This window comes from Engystomops pustulosus, chromosome 6 (assembly GCF_040894005.1).
Source record: "Engystomops pustulosus chromosome 6, aEngPut4.maternal, whole genome shotgun sequence".
Lineage (NCBI taxonomy): Eukaryota > Metazoa > Chordata > Amphibia > Anura > Leptodactylidae > Engystomops > Engystomops pustulosus.
The window spans coordinates 138900910-138918886 of NC_092416.1; the positions used below are offsets into that span (position 1 = coordinate 138900910).

The 17977-nt window shown below is 45.9% G+C and overlaps 1 protein-coding gene across 1 annotated transcript; it reads right to left on the reverse strand.

Moving 5' to 3' along the window:
• Window positions 1-218: 218 nt before the first annotated feature.
• Window positions 219-17648, reverse strand: LOC140066090 (lysozyme C-like). The gene is made up of 5 exons (XM_072113639.1): window positions 17399-17648; window positions 14755-14962; window positions 14524-14673; window positions 5506-5584; window positions 219-1039 (listed from the first exon to the last, which is right to left on the reverse strand). The coding sequence occupies exons 2-5, from the start codon at window positions 14876-14878 to the stop codon at window positions 979-981; spliced, it is 414 nt and encodes a 137-aa protein (XP_071969740.1). The 5' UTR covers window positions 14879-14962; window positions 17399-17648; the 3' UTR covers window positions 219-978.
• Window positions 17649-17977: the final 329 nt, after the last annotated feature.

Here is a 17977-nt window from a genome sequence, read left to right on the forward strand (position 1 = left end):
CTCTGATGTGTCGACTTATGTCATTGTCTGCGGTGGTTCAGAGGGTCCTCTACCCCTGAATCCTGACAGGTATATATCGGAGTCCCTGGATGAAGTACAATGGGGAGCCCATGATGGTGAGCCTGCGATGGTGAGACAGCCTGATCCAGGGATTACATGGAGACACATTGAGCAAATCAACTTAAAGTTCTTTATTCAACTTCAAACAGCAAGCAACGACCTTAGTAGCAGCAGTTTCAACAGGCTGGAAAGCTGGTAGGAGATAGGTGGTCCACAGGAAAGATAGCTGGCACCCCGGTAGTATCTTCATACTGAGCTGCTAGTTGGAGCCGAGTCCAGTTCGTGGACCTCTGCTCTGTGGCTTAGTCTCTTGGTTTGCCCAGGGTATCAGGCAATGGCCTGAGGTATCTCTGCTTCCTGGCATTAAGACACTGGTTGGTGAAGCTCTACATGAGCTGCCCCCTCCCCTGTTTGCTTTGCTGAATAAACTGCAGGACCATGTGCTCCTGCCCACCAGGGGCTTTTATACTCCCTTGGTCAGGTGGCAAGACCCTCCAACCAGCTTACAGCTTGCTTTACAATAGTATGAAGATTCTTATTGGAGAACAATATTTCCCATCGTTAACTCCTGCCTGCAATTACAAAGTTCTCCACTATTTAGAGACCTCCTAGAGAGGTTATCAGTCTCCCTTACAGCTCCTAATATGTAGAGGGTGCTATTCGTTGGCAGGAGTGTTGCATATGCTCATATGGAAATACCCCATAAATTATGAGATGGTGATTGGGGAGATGTCTCAAAGCTGGAGCAAATGAATAGTGTTGTAGTTGCCTAAGGCAACCCATCAGCTTTGGTAGCAATGACATATATGCAACATTTCCTCTACCTTACTAAAAAAGACAAATATAATAGGATTTCTCATTATGAAAACATGATATGATTAGAATGCAAAAGCGAAGATTTTACAGGATGACAAGTAATTAACATCCAGTTTCGAAGCTCCTCAGGTCTCTTCCTTTGCAGTGTGTTCTCCAAGTATCCCTTTAAAAACAGACAATTTGATTAATATAGATATTGATTATTATTATTTATTTATACTACACCATTAATTCCATGGGGTTGTACATTTGAGGGATTCACATACATTACATTAATACAAGAATAAATAGATATACAAAAAAAAACATTGAACAAGTGGAAGGAGGAACCTGCTCATAAGGACTCACAATCTATAGGAGGGCAAGCTGGAGACATAAGGTCAGGGAACAAAGCAGTGTGTCATGTTCTAAGTTATATAAATGCAGAGCCAGATTATAGGCTCCCAGGTTGCGTGCCCCAGGGCCCCCACCGACACATATGGCATGCAACGCTAATGCTCCCAGACAGTGTGCTGACTGTCACTCTCTGCAACTGAGAGCAATGTGCAGCAGTAGTGCTGCAGTGTTTCGCTCTCAGCTAGGGACAGTCTGCATGATGTGAAAAAGTTAGCCACGCAGCGGCGGTGCCATTATGGCACATGCATTCCTTTCCCCTAGCATGTCATGAGTCCCAGCCAGTAAGCTGCAAGTTGTCTCTGGCTTGAGCGATCCACATCGGTGGTGCTGCAGCGCATTGCTCCCAGCCGTAGCCAGCTTGCAGTGACAATGGTAGCTAAACCACCGCATGAATACCACCCAGTCTTGGCGGCTGTATACAGATGTATTACTAGGGGATGAGGAGGCTGTATATAGATATATTACTGGAGAGTTGGCGGCTGTATGTAGATGTATAACTGGGGGGGGGGGTTGGTGGCTGTGTGTAGATGTATTACTGCAAGGTTGGCGGCTGGATGTAGATGTTTTACGGGGGGGTTGAAGGCTGTATGTGGATGTCTTACTTGGGGCTTGGAGGCTGTATGTAGATGCATTACTGGGGGCTTGGAGGCTGTATGTAGATGTATTACGGGGGTAGGGGGGGTTGGCGACAGCATGTTGATGTATTACGGCGGGTTGGCGGCTGTATGCAGATGTATTACAGGGGTTGGTGGTCGATATATAGATGTATGACTGGGGGGTTGTTGGCTGTATGTAGATGTATTACAAGGGGGTTTGCGGCTGTATGTAGATATATTACTGGGGGTGGTGGCTGTATGTAGATGTATTGCTGGGGGTTGGCGGCTGTATGTAGATGTATTACTAGGGATTGGCGGCTGTTTGTAGATGTATTACTGGGGGCTTGGATGCTGTAAGTAAATGTATTACTGGGGGTTACGGCTCTATATAGATGTATTACTAAGGTGAGGCGGCTGTTTGTAGATGTATTAATGGGGGGAGGTGGCAGTATGTAGATATATTACTGGGGGGAGGCGGCTGTATATAGATGTATTACTGGGGGATTGGTGGCTGTACATAAATGTATTACTGATGGGGAGGCGGTGGTATGTAGATGTATTACTGGGTGATAGGTGGCTGTATGCAGATGAATTACTGGGGGCTTGGTGGCTGTATATAGATGTATTACTTGGGAGATTAGCCAGCTGTATGTAAAGGTATTACTGGGGGTGAAGCGACTGTATGTAGATGTATTACTAGGGGATTGGCGGCTGTATATAAAGGTATTACTGGGGGTGAGGTGGCTGTATGTAGATGTATTACAAGGGGGTTGGTGGTTGTATGTACATGTATTATTGGGGGGTTGGTGACTGTGTGTAGATGTATTACTGGGAGGTTGGCGGCTGGATGTAGATGTCTTACTGGGGTTTGGCGGCTGTGTTTAGATGTATTACTGTAGGGTTGGCGACTGTATGTAGATGTATTACTGGGGGCTTGGAGGATGTATGTGGATGTATTACTTGGGGCTTGGAGTCTGTATGTAGATGCATTATTGGGGGGTAGGCGGCTGTATGTAGATGTATTATTGGGGGGGCAGCTGTATATAGATGTATCACTGGGGGGTTGGCAGCTGTATATAAATGTATTACTGGGAAGTTGGCGGCTGTATATTAATGTATTACTGGGGGGGTTGGTGGCTGTATATAGATGTATTACTGGGGGGTTGGCAGCTGTATAAAGATGTATTACTCTGGAGTTGGCAGCTGTATATAGATATATTACTGGGGGCTGAGGCAGCTGTATGTAGATGTATTACTGGGGGATTGGCGACTGTATATAGATATATTACTGTGGGATTGGCGGCTGTATGTGGATGCATTACTGGGGGGAGGCAGCTGTATATAGATGTATTACTGGGGGGTTGGCAACTGTATATAGATGTATTACTGGGGGGTTGGCAGCTCCATAAAGATGTATTACTGGGGGCTTAGCAACTGCATGTAAATGCATTACTGGCAGTGTTGGCGCCTGCATATAGATGGATTTCTGGGAGTGAGGCGGCTGTCTGTAGATGTACTACTGGAGGGATAGTAGATAGTGAGCAGGAGGATGTGCATGTATGCTACATTCAGTGCGGGACCCCACCATATTTTGTGCCCAGGGGCCCCCACCAACCTTAATCCGGCCCTGTATAAACTTGTAGTCATACGTTGTCCCATATCTGTCCAATGTGCCTGACATATTAAAATAATGACCGCACACAGTATGGGCTTAGCCTAAATGCAGTTTTATATTCTTAAATTAAGTAATTATTCTAAATAATTAATTTTTTGCTATAACTTTCTACCTGCATCTAGGGCGATTCTAGCTTTTTTGCCACCTGAGGCAAAAATGTAAATGACGCCCCCCCCCCCCCACTAACACCTCCACAAATCATAAGAAATCGTAACCAAAATACATAACTATATACCCCAAAGAATAACTGATGAGCCAACTGATGTAACTTTTAGAAGTTCATAGGTACTTGAGTTAGAAAGCCATGACATAGGTATAAATAGGGGAGGGACTGTGTAAAAATAAAAACTTTATTCATTAATGTGTGTTACATGTTTTGTGCAACTGTTTGGACAAGTTCTAGGTCACAGGTGTTAATATTGGATAAAATAGGGAATCTGACAGACGGTAAAAACAATACGTTCCAGCTCAAATCCCACGGACCAAGGAATTAGTTAAAAACTTTTTCTTTATTCAGACATCATTTAAAAGACATATGAATACACCGCGATTCCAACGCGTTTCGGACGCTGTGTGCGCCCCTAGTCATGGATAACATTTATGTGACATGGCTTGCTATTTAAATCATCTGTGCGTGGCACGTGACAAGCTGGACACTCCTACAAGGGAGGGTGTGTGTATGTATACGTTATAAGGGAAACAACGTCTCAACCTCCCAAGGGGAGTGCTCAGTGACGTCACGTGAGCATAGTGTTCCCATAGTAATCATATCATGTGGGTAAACATCGGACTGACATGTTATGCTGTGTGTACTTGATCGCAAGATAATAGAACTTATATTCAAAGAGACATGAGGCGATCTTAACAAGGTAAGTAACACAGAAGTAATATCTGCAATTGCACAGTGCACAATACATGACCAATCTGAAACCCAAATTAAGGAACATTGTTCACATGTTTTCAGAGATTATATCATAGCAAAATAAAAGGTAAAAACAAAACAGTGGTGTTAAAAGAATGATTTGTGCTGATTGTACATCGATATCAAGGGTATCATGAAATTCAGACATGCCATTAGTGCAGTCGAGGGGAGAGGGGCAATGGAATTTAGGAGAATATGATGAAAATGAAATTAATGATAATGTAACATTAATTCATTTCTCATGTTCATGCCTGATGGTGTCATGGTGTCTAACAGCATGATCCAATATGCTTCCCGATCTAAGAGAAGCCTCCTAATATCCCCACCTCTTTTAGAAACAAACACCTTCCCAATGATAAATGCAGTAAAATTACCAGTCTGTTTGTTGTGTTTCGGAAATGTGCAGATGCTCCCCTAATGCTTCTAGTTTCACTGCCCGTGATATCATTTAAGTGCTCAACCACTCTTGTTTTAAACTTACGAGTAGTGCAGCCAACATAAAGCACGTTGCAAGCGGTGCATCGGACAGCATAAATAACATTATAACTGTTGCACGTGAGATGATGTTTAATATAAAAAGTTTTGTCACCTAGGGTGTTTTTGAAAGATTTGAGTGGTGTTATGAAGGAGCATGTCCTGCACTGTCTAGAACCACATCTAAAAAATCCCTGGTGAAGTAACCAACTGGATGGTTGGTCGCTGTCCCTAATCATGGAGGGGGATAACATGTTGCCCAACGTTCATCCTCTCCTAGCAACCACTCTGCAACCATCCCTGAGAATATGTTCTAATTTACTGTCCTCACTTAAGATCGGCAAATGTTTATTAACTGTTCGTTTAATCTTGTCAAATTCTGAACTGTATTAGAGAGACAGTATAGGAATTTCTGGTTTAGAAACTGACAGACACACAGGATTAGGGGGTCACAAGACATAATTATTCAAATTTTATTGAAAATTACTGAAATTCTGATATACTATAAATTCTTGTCCTGTGTTTAATTAACCATCAGCTGGATGTAAATATAAATTACAACATACCAGGAATCGAGTCCATTAGAACCGTGAACAATCCATTCAACACATCGCAGGTCATTCGATAGGTAGTTATCTAGCAAATCTGAAACAGAAAAACATTTTGTAGTAGATGATGTGTATAATATCTTAAGTAACTATGGTTATGGCAAAATTAAAAAAAAATAAAAGCCATTTCTCTACTGCCATGTTTGCTATTAATGCAATCCCTCTGTACCCCCAATCAGGGCCATATACGTGGGCAGGCACAGGAGCCAGCAGCACTGGCTACTGAGGCAGGGCTAGTACTGGCTACCGGGGCAGGAGGCAGCACTGGCTATTAGAGCAGCACTGGCTACTGAAGCAGAGCCAACACTGACTACTCGGTCAGGGGGACCACACTAGCTACAGGGGCAGCACTGGCTACTGGAGCAGCACTGGATACTGAAGCAGGGGGCAGCACAGGCTAAAGAGGCAGGGGAGAGCATCGGCTACCAGGACAGGAGACAGCACTGGCTACAGGATCAGTGGGCTACACTGACTACTGTGGTAGGGGGATACTAGAGAAGCACTGTCTACTGAGGCAGGGCCAGTACTGGCTACCGGAGCAGGAGGCAGCACTGGCTATTAGAGCAGCACTGGCTACTGAAGCAGAGCCAACACTGACTACTCGGTCAGGGGGACCACACTAGCTACAGGGGCAGCATTGGCTACTGGAGCAGCACTGGATACTGAAGCAGGGGGCAGCACAGGCTAAAGGGGCAGGGGAGAGCATCGGCTACCAGGACAGGAGGCAGCACTGGCTACAGGATCAGTGGGCTACACTGACTACTGTGGTAGGGGGATAATAGAGAAGCACTGTCTACTGAGGCAGGGCCAGTACTGGCTACCGAGGCAGGAGGCAGCACTGGCTATTAGAGCAGCACTGGCTACTGAAGCAGAGCCAACACTGACTACTCGGTCAGGGGGACCACACTAGCTACAGGGGCAGCAATAAATACTGGGGCAGGGGACAGCACTGGCTACTGGAGCAGCACTGGATACTGAGGCAGGGGGCAGCACAGGCTAAAGGGGCAGGGGAGAGCATCGGCTACCAGGACAGGAGGCAGCACTGGCTACTGGATCAGTGGGCTATACTGACTACTGGGGTAGGGGGATACTAGAGAAGCACTGTCTACTGAGGCAGTGGGCAGTTTAGGCTACTGGGGCAGGGGGCAGAACTGGCTACTGGGGAACGTGGAACACACAGTGGCTAATGGAAGTAGCATTATGAATACTGGGGTCTGGGTACAACACTGGCAACTGGTGGCAGCACTGTGACTACTGCAGACTGGGTGGCTACTGGAGGTGGGGATGCATGCGCTGGAGCATGGGAACCGCTGCCGGAGAGAGGGAAGGTAAGTAAGGCTGCAGACTGGCTCCAGGGGCACAGGGAGGCACATGGGTGAGCCTGCAACCTGGGGCTTGGATCGCAGGAGCACCCGTGACAGTACCCCCTTTCAGTCTCTCACTCTTCTTGGACTGAAGAAACCTCTGTAGAAGACCACAGTCCAGGATGTTGTCCTCAGACTCCCATGATCTCTCCTCAGGCCCGAACCCCTTCAAGTCGACAAAGTCAGAACCACTTCCCTCTAACCGTCTTCTTATACAGGACCTCTTTAAACTCGAAGACATTAATGGAGCCAGCTACAAGAGCAGGAGGAGGCACTTGCTGGGAGAAGCGGTTAGGATGACTGACTTCAGAAGAGAGACATGGAAGGAGTTCGGGATGAACATAGTGGGAGGAAGGTGGAGCTTATACGCCACAAGGTTTATGCGCTTCAGCACCTCGAATGGACCCAGGAAAGGTGGACCAAGTTTGTAGCTGGGAATCTTCAGCTGGACATACTCGTGGACAGCCCCAAAGTGGACCCCACGGTCCGAGACAATGTGTAGGGGAAGTCCATTAAGCCGGAAGACGTGGAGGAAGGACAGGCTGGCAAGACGAGGAGACAAAGGTAGATCAGGCAGAGGAATGAAGTGTGACATTTTAGAGAACTGATCTGTTACGACCCAGATGACTGTATTACAGGAAGAAGAGGGGGTATGTCCATGGTCCATGGCTATGTGAATCCACGGGCAACTGGGTATTGGTAATGGCAGGAACCAGGGGTGGACTGGGAATTTAAAATGGCCCTGGAAAAAAACGTAAAAGTGGCCCAATTCTGTGGGCGGGGTCAAAACAAGTAGGCGTGGCCTTGTGATGTGGGTGGAGTTACTAAACTCCATAAAAACTGTTTATAGATGGTCTAAATCAACATGTACACGGCAGAGAAAGAGACTCATACTGCCTCCTACTATAATACTGCCCCCTATGTACAAGAATATAACTACTATAATACTGCCCCCTATGTACAAGAATATAACTACTATAATACTGCCCCTATGTACAAGAATATAACTACTATAATACTGCCCCCTATGTACAAGAATATAACTACTATAATACTGCCCCCTATGTACAAGAATATAACAACTATAATACTGCCCTCTATGTACAAGAATATAACTACTATAATACTGCCCCCTATGTACAAGAATATAACTACTATAATACTGCCCCTGGTGTATACAGCCTGCCAGCCCCTGCCCCGGTGTATACAGCCTGCCAGCCCCTGCCCCGGTCTATGCAGCCTGCCAGCCCCTGCCCCGGTCTATACAGCCTGCCAGCCCCTGCCCCGGTCTATACAGCCTGCCAGCCCCTGCCCCGGTCTATACAGCCTGCCAGCCCCTGCCTTGGTCTATACAGCCTGCCAGTCCCTGCCCCGGTCTATACAGCCTGCCAGCCAGTCGGTCACCCCTCTATAAAACAGCCCCCGGTATAAAGCCAGCCCAGCACAGCTGTCGTGAGTCGAAGAGGTGAGTTTCATGTGTTTTTATTTTTTTCACCGGCCCCACCAGTACAGGACCGGCCCCGGACCGGCCCTAAACCAATCGGCCCACCGGGATTTCTCCTGGTGGGTCTTATGGCCAGTCCGCCCCTGGCAGGAACAGACCTGCTGGCTTGGGACGTGACGACTTGTTACTGGCACAGAAAGCGCAGGAGTTCACAAAATCTTGAACGTCCTTGACCAGATCTGGCCACCAGTAGAAACAAGATATGAGAGCAACAGATCTCTGCTCACCAGGGTGCTCAGCCACACAAGGAATGTCCCCAAGTTAGTATCCTCCTCCGTAGAGCTAGTCGGACATAGGTCTTGCCAGGAGGAAGCTGTCGTCGGTCCACAGGAGCGGCAACAACCAACTGTCCAGGAGGAACAATGGGGCTTGTTTACTAAGGGTCCTGCAGCCGCATATTCGCTTGGTTTCCCGACTTTTCAGGGATCGCGCCGGGGATTGTGTCGCAATCGCGCTGGGTTTCATGCAACACAAATCAGAGGGTGAGCCGTCGGATGATCCGACGGATTCAGACTAAGCTTGGGATTTAACATTTAAATTTGTGTCGCAAGCCAAGCACTTACATACACCAGGAAGAAGAAGTTGAACTCCGGCGGACCTGAGCAGGGAACGACACATGCAAGATATCAGGTGCAGGATCTACGTGGATCAGGGATCGCGACTCGGATGGGTAGGTAAAGGTGCCCCAATGTATGTAGGAACGGGTTCTTCCCCAATTATGTCAGAGGCACGAGAGAGGGCATCGGCCTTAACATTATTCACTGCAAGATGGAAATGTATCATGAATTTGAAGCGGGAGAAGAAAGGAACCAACAACCCTGTTGAGGATTGAGACGCTGAGCAGTCTGGAGATATAGGAGATTCTTGTGGTCGGTGTAGATACAGACCGGATGATGTGCTCCTTCCAGAACATAACGCCATTCTTCCAAAGCAAGTTTTATGGACAGAAGCTCCTGATCCCCTATGGAATGATTCCTCTCTGTGGCTGAGAAGGTCTTAGAGAAGAAGCCGCAAGTGAGGGTTCGACCTTTAGGCCCTTTCTGGGTGAGAACGGCTCAATGCCTCAATGTGTCTAGGAATGTTTTCTCTGTATGAGGCCGGGTGAGATCGAAAGCAGGGGCAAGGTAGACTTCAGCTTAGAGAAAGCTTCTTCAGCCACAGGAGGCCAGAGTTCTTCTTGGTCAGCGCCACAATGGGAGATAAAAGGGAGGAGAAATGTGGTATGAACTGCTGGTACTAATTAGCAAAGCCCAGTAATCTCTGGATAGCACAATGTCCTACTGGGCGAGGACACAGACACCTAGGCAGGATCCATCTGTAGTTCCTTGTCACAGATGATGTATGTGAGGAACGGAAGACTCTTCTGATTCCAAGGGTCCAAAGGGCATAACAAGGTACTTGAAGTGCCCATCTCGAGTATTAAAGGTGGTATTCCATTCATTGCCTTCACGGATGCGGATGGGGTCAAATTAAATGCCCCCGCAGTTCCTTGGTGAAAACCTTGGCACCATGTAGACGGTCAAAAAGTGATCAGTGGGTAGCGTTTTTTCACTGTAACTTTATTAAGGCCGCAGTAATCAATACATGGACTGAAAGAGCCATCATTCTTGGCCACGAAGAAGAATCCAGCACCTGCAAGGGAGGAGGACTTGCATATAGAGCCCTTCTGCAGATTATCCTTCACATAGGCCGACATAGCCACGGTTTCAGGTACAGATAGGGGATACACTCGACCCCCTTGTCAGAGACGTGTCCCCCATCAAGTCTATTGAGTAGTCATAGGAGTCTTCGGTTGCTTCTCCAAAAAGACATCAGCAAAGTCCATGTATGAAGTGGGAGAACCCACCAGTGGCTTGGTGGTCTCTGGAGAGACCATGGTGGATACGGGATGAGGGACCACCAAACAGCAAGACTGCCACTCCAGTCCGCAGCAAAGAACCTCATCGGTATGCCAGTTGAGCACAGGAGCATGTCTTTGCAACCACCAGAGACCCAGTAGAACAGTATACGTGGATCAGGGTAGAACATGGAATGACAGTCTCTCTTTGTGCAAGGCCCCAACTTGCAGGCATAGGGGCTCGGTGCAATACTGGACCGAATTGCAGAGGATGTGCCCACTGACGGAAGAAATGACCAGTGGCTTCTCGAGATATACCACAGAAAAATGATACTGGGAGACCAGGGCAGCATCCACAAAGTTCCCTGCAGAGCCAGAATCAAGGAATGCTAAAGCTTTAACTGGGCAACTTGTTCCAAAGCTGAGCAGAACTGGAACATATAGGCGTGGAGAAGCTTTGTTCTCACCTAGGGGCACTTCTCCCAGACACCCTAGATCCGTATGTTTCCCAGGTGCTGAGGACGGACTGGACAAGTCTCAAGAAAGTGCTCCAGGCTGGCACAATAGAAGCAGAGATTCAATTATCATTGCCTGGAATGCTCTTGAAGATACAGACAAGCTCTATTCACCTGCATAGGTTCCACTTCAGAAGACACTGAAGACGGCTGAGGTGGTATTTGTAAGACAGGATCCAGGCGAGGCAGTCATCGGGTACTGACTTGCGCTTGTTAAAGACGCTGCTCCTCAGAACACTCTGAGAATCACATATCAATCAGAGTGGCAAGGGAGATGAGAACACACAGTGAAGATGGCAGGTCTAGTGTAGACAGTATGTCTTTAATCTGTCTCGAAAGTCCTTTTTTAAAGGTAGCAACCACGGCCACTTTATTCCAGGCTAGCTCTGAAGCTAGGGTACGGAACTGAACTGCATAGTCACTGACAGATAAGTCCCGTTGGCGCAAGTTTAGCAGGGCGGTCTCAGCAGATGGGTGGTTCCTTGAATACGGACCAGAATTCAGCGAAGAAAATGGGGATATTAGCAGTGACCGGGTCTTTCCTGTCCCAGAGGGGAGAAGCCCATGCCAAGGCCTTCCCGGATAGGAGGCTGATGATAAAAGCTACTTTAGACCGTACTGTGACAAACTGCATAGGCATTACTTCAATATGCTTCAAAGGAGCACTGGGTGATAAAGCCCCTGCACAACTTTGCATCCCAATCTTATTTGGAAGGAATGGAGAGTCTCAGCCTAGGTTTTGCGGAAGGTAGACAAACAAAAGTAGCAAGAGGGGCCTGGTGGAATCCATGCCTGGATCTTACTGTCAGGATCAGGGGTAGTGGATCCACAGTACCACTGAGAGCAATGACGTAAGCCGAGCAGAGTCTAAGTGGCACCCGATTTTTATCAGAGCCTGCTGCAAAGCAGATTGGTCTTGCTGCAGCAGGATACCACCAGGTCACTCCGCAAGCACAGAATTGCACAGAATTACAAGTACAGAATCATTGAGCTGGATCGTGGTTGGGAACAGGCAGGAGGTCAGGACAGGTGGCACAGGATCGGAGTCAGGTACAAGGCAGAAGGTCAGGGCTGGCAGCAGAGGAGCAATGTCAGGAACAGAATCGGTGTCACAATGGGAAATCACAATAAACGCACAGGACATAGGGAACAAGCTTTTTCTAGGGCACTAGGTTCAAAGATCTGGCAGGGGACACAGGAAGGGGTGGGCAATTTATTAGGGGAGGCGGCAATTATCGGAGCGCTGGCCCTTTATATGTTACGGAGCTGCTGCACTACGCACTGGGAGGCGGGGACCACCACTGGAGTGAGGGGAAGGTCAGTGTGGCTGCAGACTGGCTCTGGGGGCACAGGAAGACACACATGTGCGCCTGCGACCTGGGACATGGGTCGCAGGAGCACCAGTGATATCTATATCTATATATATATATATATATATATATATATATATATATATATGTAGCAACTCTGCTTCCTTACAAATTGCCAAACCAAAAACACAAAAGATAAAAGCTTGTCACCAAAAAATGTATACAGTCATGGCCAAAAGTTTTGAGAATGATACAAATGTTCATTTTTACAAAGTCTACTGCATCAGGTTTTATAATGGCAATTTGCATATACTCCAGAATGTTATAAAGAGTGATCAGCTTAACAGCAATTAATTGCAAAGTCACTATTTGCCTAGAAAATGAACTTTTTCCCCCAAAACACATTTCAACTTCATTGCAGGCCTGCCTTAAACGGAGCAGCTAACATCGTTTCAGTGATTGCTCCATTAACACAGGTGTGGGTGCTGATGAGGACAGGGCTGGCGATCAATCTGTCATGATTAAGTAAGAATCACACCACTGGACACTTTAAAGGGAGGCTGGTGCTTGGCATCATTGTTTCTCTTCTGTTAAACTTGGTTTTCTCTAAAGAAACACGTGCAGTCATCATTGCACTGCAGAAAACTGCCCTAACAGGGAAGAGTATCGCAGCTAGAAAGATTGCACCTCAGTCAACAATCTATCGCATCATCAAGGAATTCAAGTGGAGAGGTTCCATTGTTGCCAAAAAGGCTCCAGGGCGCCGAAGAAGGACCAGCAAGCGCCAGGATCGTCTCTTAAAAGTGTTTTAGCTTTGGGATTGGGCTACCAGCAGTGCAGAGCTTGCTCAGGAATGGCAGCAGGCAGGTGAGAGTGCATCTGCACGCACCATGTCCTCCAAGAGCAACTTCTCCTAACCGTCCAAGAGCAGTTTGGTGATCAACAATGCCTTTTCCAAAACAAAACATAGAGATTTTGGGTCCATGGCCTGGAAACTCCCCAGATCTTAATCCCATTGAGAACTTGTGGTCAATCATCAAGAGACGGGTGGACAAGCAAAAACCAACAAATTGTGACAAAATGCAAGCATTGATTGGGCAAGAATGGACTGCTATGAGTCAGGATTTGGTCCAGAAGATGATTGAGAGCTGCCAGGGAGAATTGCAGAGGTCCTGAAGAAGAAGGGTCAACACTGCAAATACTGAGTTGCTGCATTAACTCATTCTAACTGTCAATAAAAGCTTTTGTTACTCAGAATATGATTGCACTTGTATTTCTGTATGTGATAAAAAACATCTGACAAACCAGAGGGCAACAGATCATGTGAAAATATAATATTCGTGTCATTCTCAAAACTTTTGGCCATGACTGTAGTAAAAAAGAATTGCTTTTATAATGCAAAAAAGTCATGATAAAAATTTAATACATGGAAACAGTAAAGCTGCATTGCAGACACCTTACAGCTGATCATTGCAGCCTGGGAATAAAGTATGGAGATACCAGAGAGCTTTACCAGAGGTCACAGTGGGCAGAGAGGTCAGTGTGTAAATAGGGATTGTCTGTGAGTCGGGTGTTCTTAAGTGGGGGACAACCTGTACGTCACCAAAAAGTGCATTAACAGTATTATGAGCTTAAAATATTGATGTCCTAAGGACAGATCCTTATAACAAGATTGGTAAGGGTCCCAAACCCGAAATGATCAGATTCTACCCAGACCAACAAACAGTTACTTGTTTTTGTAATTCACTGCTTATGCTGAGCTTCCAACAATATGCCATCACATTAAAAAAAAACCTTGCAAATGTATTCTTCATTATCATCAGGGATTCTAAATAAACAAATTAAGTGAGCACAAAAACCAACAAACTCAACAAATTCTAGGAGATTTTTGTTAAGTCCCTGTTTATTTGAAACCTGTTACTGAAACCTTATTGCAAGGTGAAAGCCATTTTCTCTAGATCTTTTTGGATACTATGGAAGGAGGGAAAAAGGTTCTCAAAGTTTTAAATAATTGATTATCCATTCGCTTTTCAGGCACAAAGGAGGGAATTTATTATACACCAGCACCCATGCGCCATTGTGTGGTAAGGGCCCCCCCTTCCCTGTGTCCTGACAGATGCATAAAGAGGCTTACGTGTCTGGTGGTGCAGCCATTGGGGAAAACTATGCCAGGTCCGACCTGTAGTAGTTTTGCTTAAATTCCTGGGAATTAAAGTTTGCAGGTTTATAAAAAGACCGCAGGTACGAGGCAGTAACGCCCCATACCCGCCCAATCTGCCAGCCACCATGCTCCTCTATGCCCCTTCCACACCCACATGTTATGAAGTTGGCGTGGTTGCAATCACAAGAATTTGCGATTATTTCAGGGTTTCTAATGTTTTGCAGTAACCATCTCATGGAAGATAGAAAACAAGATAGAAAATACTATGAGGTCTGTTTATAATACCTTTGCACCATAAGTGACATAAGTTTTTGCGTCCACGAGTTTTACCATCATCGCACCACATGTAACTGTTGATCTGGAACATGCCATATTCATAAGGATTCCTGTTCAGTGTTGGATCATACCCACTAGCGTGATAAGCTAGACACACATCTAAAAGAAAAGAAAAATAATGACAGAGCAGATTTCCACCCACAGATACAAAAAGAAATGAAAAAACAAAGAAATACTTACAATCACCTGCAGTGTAACCCTTAATGCCGACCAAACCACTGGCCTTTACTGCTTGCAGTACATGGCACCGATTTAGACTGCAGTCAGCAATGGCAAAGAACAATAGGAATATACATTTCTTCATCTTCAAAGTTTTGCTAGGACTAAAGGAATGTTCCTTATTTATAGCCGAAATTTTCTATTTGGTGTCTCAAGACTTTGGAATGACCTATTAAGGGTATGAAAAAAGAAATAAGAAGTATAAACAGATGCTTCAAAGGTAAAGGTCACTCCATGAGTCTTCTGAGTAGATATCTCTGGTGCTCAATGCCAGGAAAGAATTAGACATTTATGTCTCATCAACGTTCTTTATTCCAAATAAAACTGTGACGTGTTTCTACACTGGACCGGCGTCTTTGTCAGGTTGATAATAACAACGATCGTATAACAATATAATCATGTATCAAGTGACAAAGCAGATATTCATGAATTCGATAACACATAATTAGAAAATATTGCCAATGGTTGTAAAACATTTCAATATATAAATAGAAAGTGCTTCCTTCATAAAAGAAATGGTGACATCATGCATTATCGTGGTTGTATTTTTATATCTCATAAAACATTATTCAGGAACAAGATAGTTATAGCTAAGCTTTGTCCTAGTGGTAGTTTAAAAATGCATATGCCCATTATTTATCAACTAAATGGCACAATCACATATAGTTCTAGTTGCATTACAAAAATTCTTAGACAATTTATTTATACTCATTATTATGACCCCCATTCTCTGCTCTACCTCATTGATTGTCCCCCATCTCCTCTCATTCTGGCCCCTTGCTGTGCTCCCTGTCTCATTATGCAGCTGGGAAGTAGTCAGCTGAGAAACTTACCAAGTGCTGGAGGAATGTACTGCTGGCAGAGGTAATGAAGGATCAGGGAGATTATGGGGGAGAAAGATGAAAGGTGGGCATTCTAGAGTTGGGGGGGGGGGGGCTGGGGATTGAAAAAGGGGCTAGGGTTGGGATAGGATGTGGAGACCCAGGTTGTGGGGTCAGGAGGTTGGGGAAGAGGCTAGGAAGAAAGAGCCAGGAGAGGGTATGTGAGAGGGAGGCATGAGAGACAAAAGAGATAAATAAAAGAAAAAAAAGAGAAAAAAACATTCATTATGAGATTAGTTCAGTTGCTTCATTTAGACCTTTAGGTTGTAAGGTTTAGAGCTTGTGATCCACTACATGCCTCTTTCTTTTCATACATACTGGGGGTCATTTACTAAGGGCCCGAATCACGTTTTTCCTTCGGGTTACCCTAATATTAACATTTTGCGCCGATTTGCCCCAGGTTTTTGGTGCACCCGATCGGATAGTGGCGCATCGGCGCCGGCATGCATGCAACGTAAATCGGGGACGTGGCCGTAGCAAAACCTGACGGATTCGGAAAAAACGCCATATTTTTTTTAAAAAATGTGTCTCTTGAGACGCACTTACCTGCACCCAGGCTAGCTTGGTGAACTTCAGTGATCTCCGACGGACTTCAGCGCAGCAGCGACACCTGGTGGACATCGGGCGCACTACCTTAGTGAATCGCCGAAAGACACGAATCAGTGCCGGAGAACCCGTCGCTGGATCGCGAATGGACCGGGTAAGTAAATCTGTTTGCAATGATTGCTGTTTTCTATCAGTTCTTTCATAACCAGTGCCCATTTCATCTCTTTCAAGACACCACATACTATGATCAGTGACGAAAGCCAGTAACCAGTACGACCGATATCCCCCTCACACGGTGCATCTCAATGTCCCGATCTACTGAGCCTGCACCTGACGGTCCTCAGGACAACCTGGGGCTCATTTACTAAGAGTCAAGCTACTCACTTTTGTCGGACTTTGCACCTTTTTCGGGGATTACACGGCTTAGACATGTGTTTAACAGGTGTCTGTGCTGGGATTGTGTCGCACGCGAACGGTTTTTGGCGCAGCTGCCTTCCACGCGACACAAATTGGGGGCGTGCCGTCGTAGGATCCGACTGATTCGGACTGAGCGCAGGATTTAACTTTCAAATTGTGTCGCAAGACAATGCACTTACATGCACCAGTAAAAAGATGGTGAACTCTGTGGGACCTGGGCGGGGAAGCGACACATCTCATCTGTATTATATTCCTTTAGTAAAGTGATCATTTTAGTACATTGCCGGAAGACTCAAAGATCATTTAATTGTATTCAGTCAGGTTTGACAACTGACATAATAGTTAGAAGTAAGAGTCAGGTATCCAAGGCAGAAGTCAGGTGTTAAACATATCTCAACTATACAATTATATGATCTTTGGGGGAGGGGATTTATAAATGCACTTGCACCACAATTTTGGTGGTTTTGCACTAAAAACACTGTCTAAAATGCTTTGAACCACAGTTATCAAGGCTTTTACACATTTTTTTGGCACTTTCCCGACTTGTCCGATTAAGTGGACGTGATCTTTCGAGAAAGGAACGTGGCTTGTGGAAACTCTTCCGTGCAGCAAAAAATTCTGGCACACAGCTTAGACCAACTAAAAGTGTATTATACTGTAAAAGAATTCATCATCACAGTGATAAATCTGGCACAGCAAAAGACAAATGTTTTCCAGCTAGAAACTGCCAGAACCTGAGACACAGGGGCACATTTACTTACCTGGTCTGCAGCATTCACAGAAAGTGTGTTGTCCGATGATAATGCACTCTCCCACGATTCTCTAAGATCGCAATATCGTGCATGCGTCGCTTCCCCGCTCAGGTCCACCGGAGTTCACCTTCTTCTTCCCGGTGCATGTAAGTGCTTGGTCTTGCGACACAATTTGAAAGTTAAATCCCACGCTCAGTCCGAATCAGACAGACCTTCTGACTGCCCGCCCCCAATTTGTGTTGCATGGAAGCCACCGTAGCTGCACCAAAAAAAATCACGTATGACATAATCCCAGCGCATGCACCTGTTAAATACCTGTCAAAGCCGTGTAAAACCTGAAAAAGGTGCAAAGTCTGCTGAAATTGCAATGCGCGACCCTTAGTAAGTTAACATTGTTAAAGCCCCCCCTGGTCTCTGACTTCTGCCAATGTCCTAAATTGGACTGTACCTCAGTATTGCATTCCCCCTCCCTCCAGCCAGGATCTGCATCCTGTTCCTATTGTCACTATGCCCCAGCACATTAACCCACCGCTAACCTCCTTCCTATACTGATCATCTGAAATTAAAATCCCTGTTGCTACACCTTGT

What these genes read in the sequence shown, in the direction of transcription:
- LOC140066090 (XM_072113639.1), bottom strand. Translation starts at nt 14,878, where the DNA reads ATGAAGAAATGTATATTCCTATTGTTCTTTGCCATTGCTGACTGCAGT. An exon ending in GGGTTACACTGCAGGTGATT is followed by an intron (nt 14,674 to 14,754) that starts GTAAGTATTTCT and finishes CTTTTCTTTTAG; the next exon opens with ATGTGTGTCTAGCTTATCAC. An exon ending in TCTAATGGACTCGATTCCTG is followed by an intron (nt 1,040 to 5,505) that starts GTATGTTGTAAT and finishes CTGTTTTTAAAG; the next exon opens with GGATACTTGGAGAACACACT.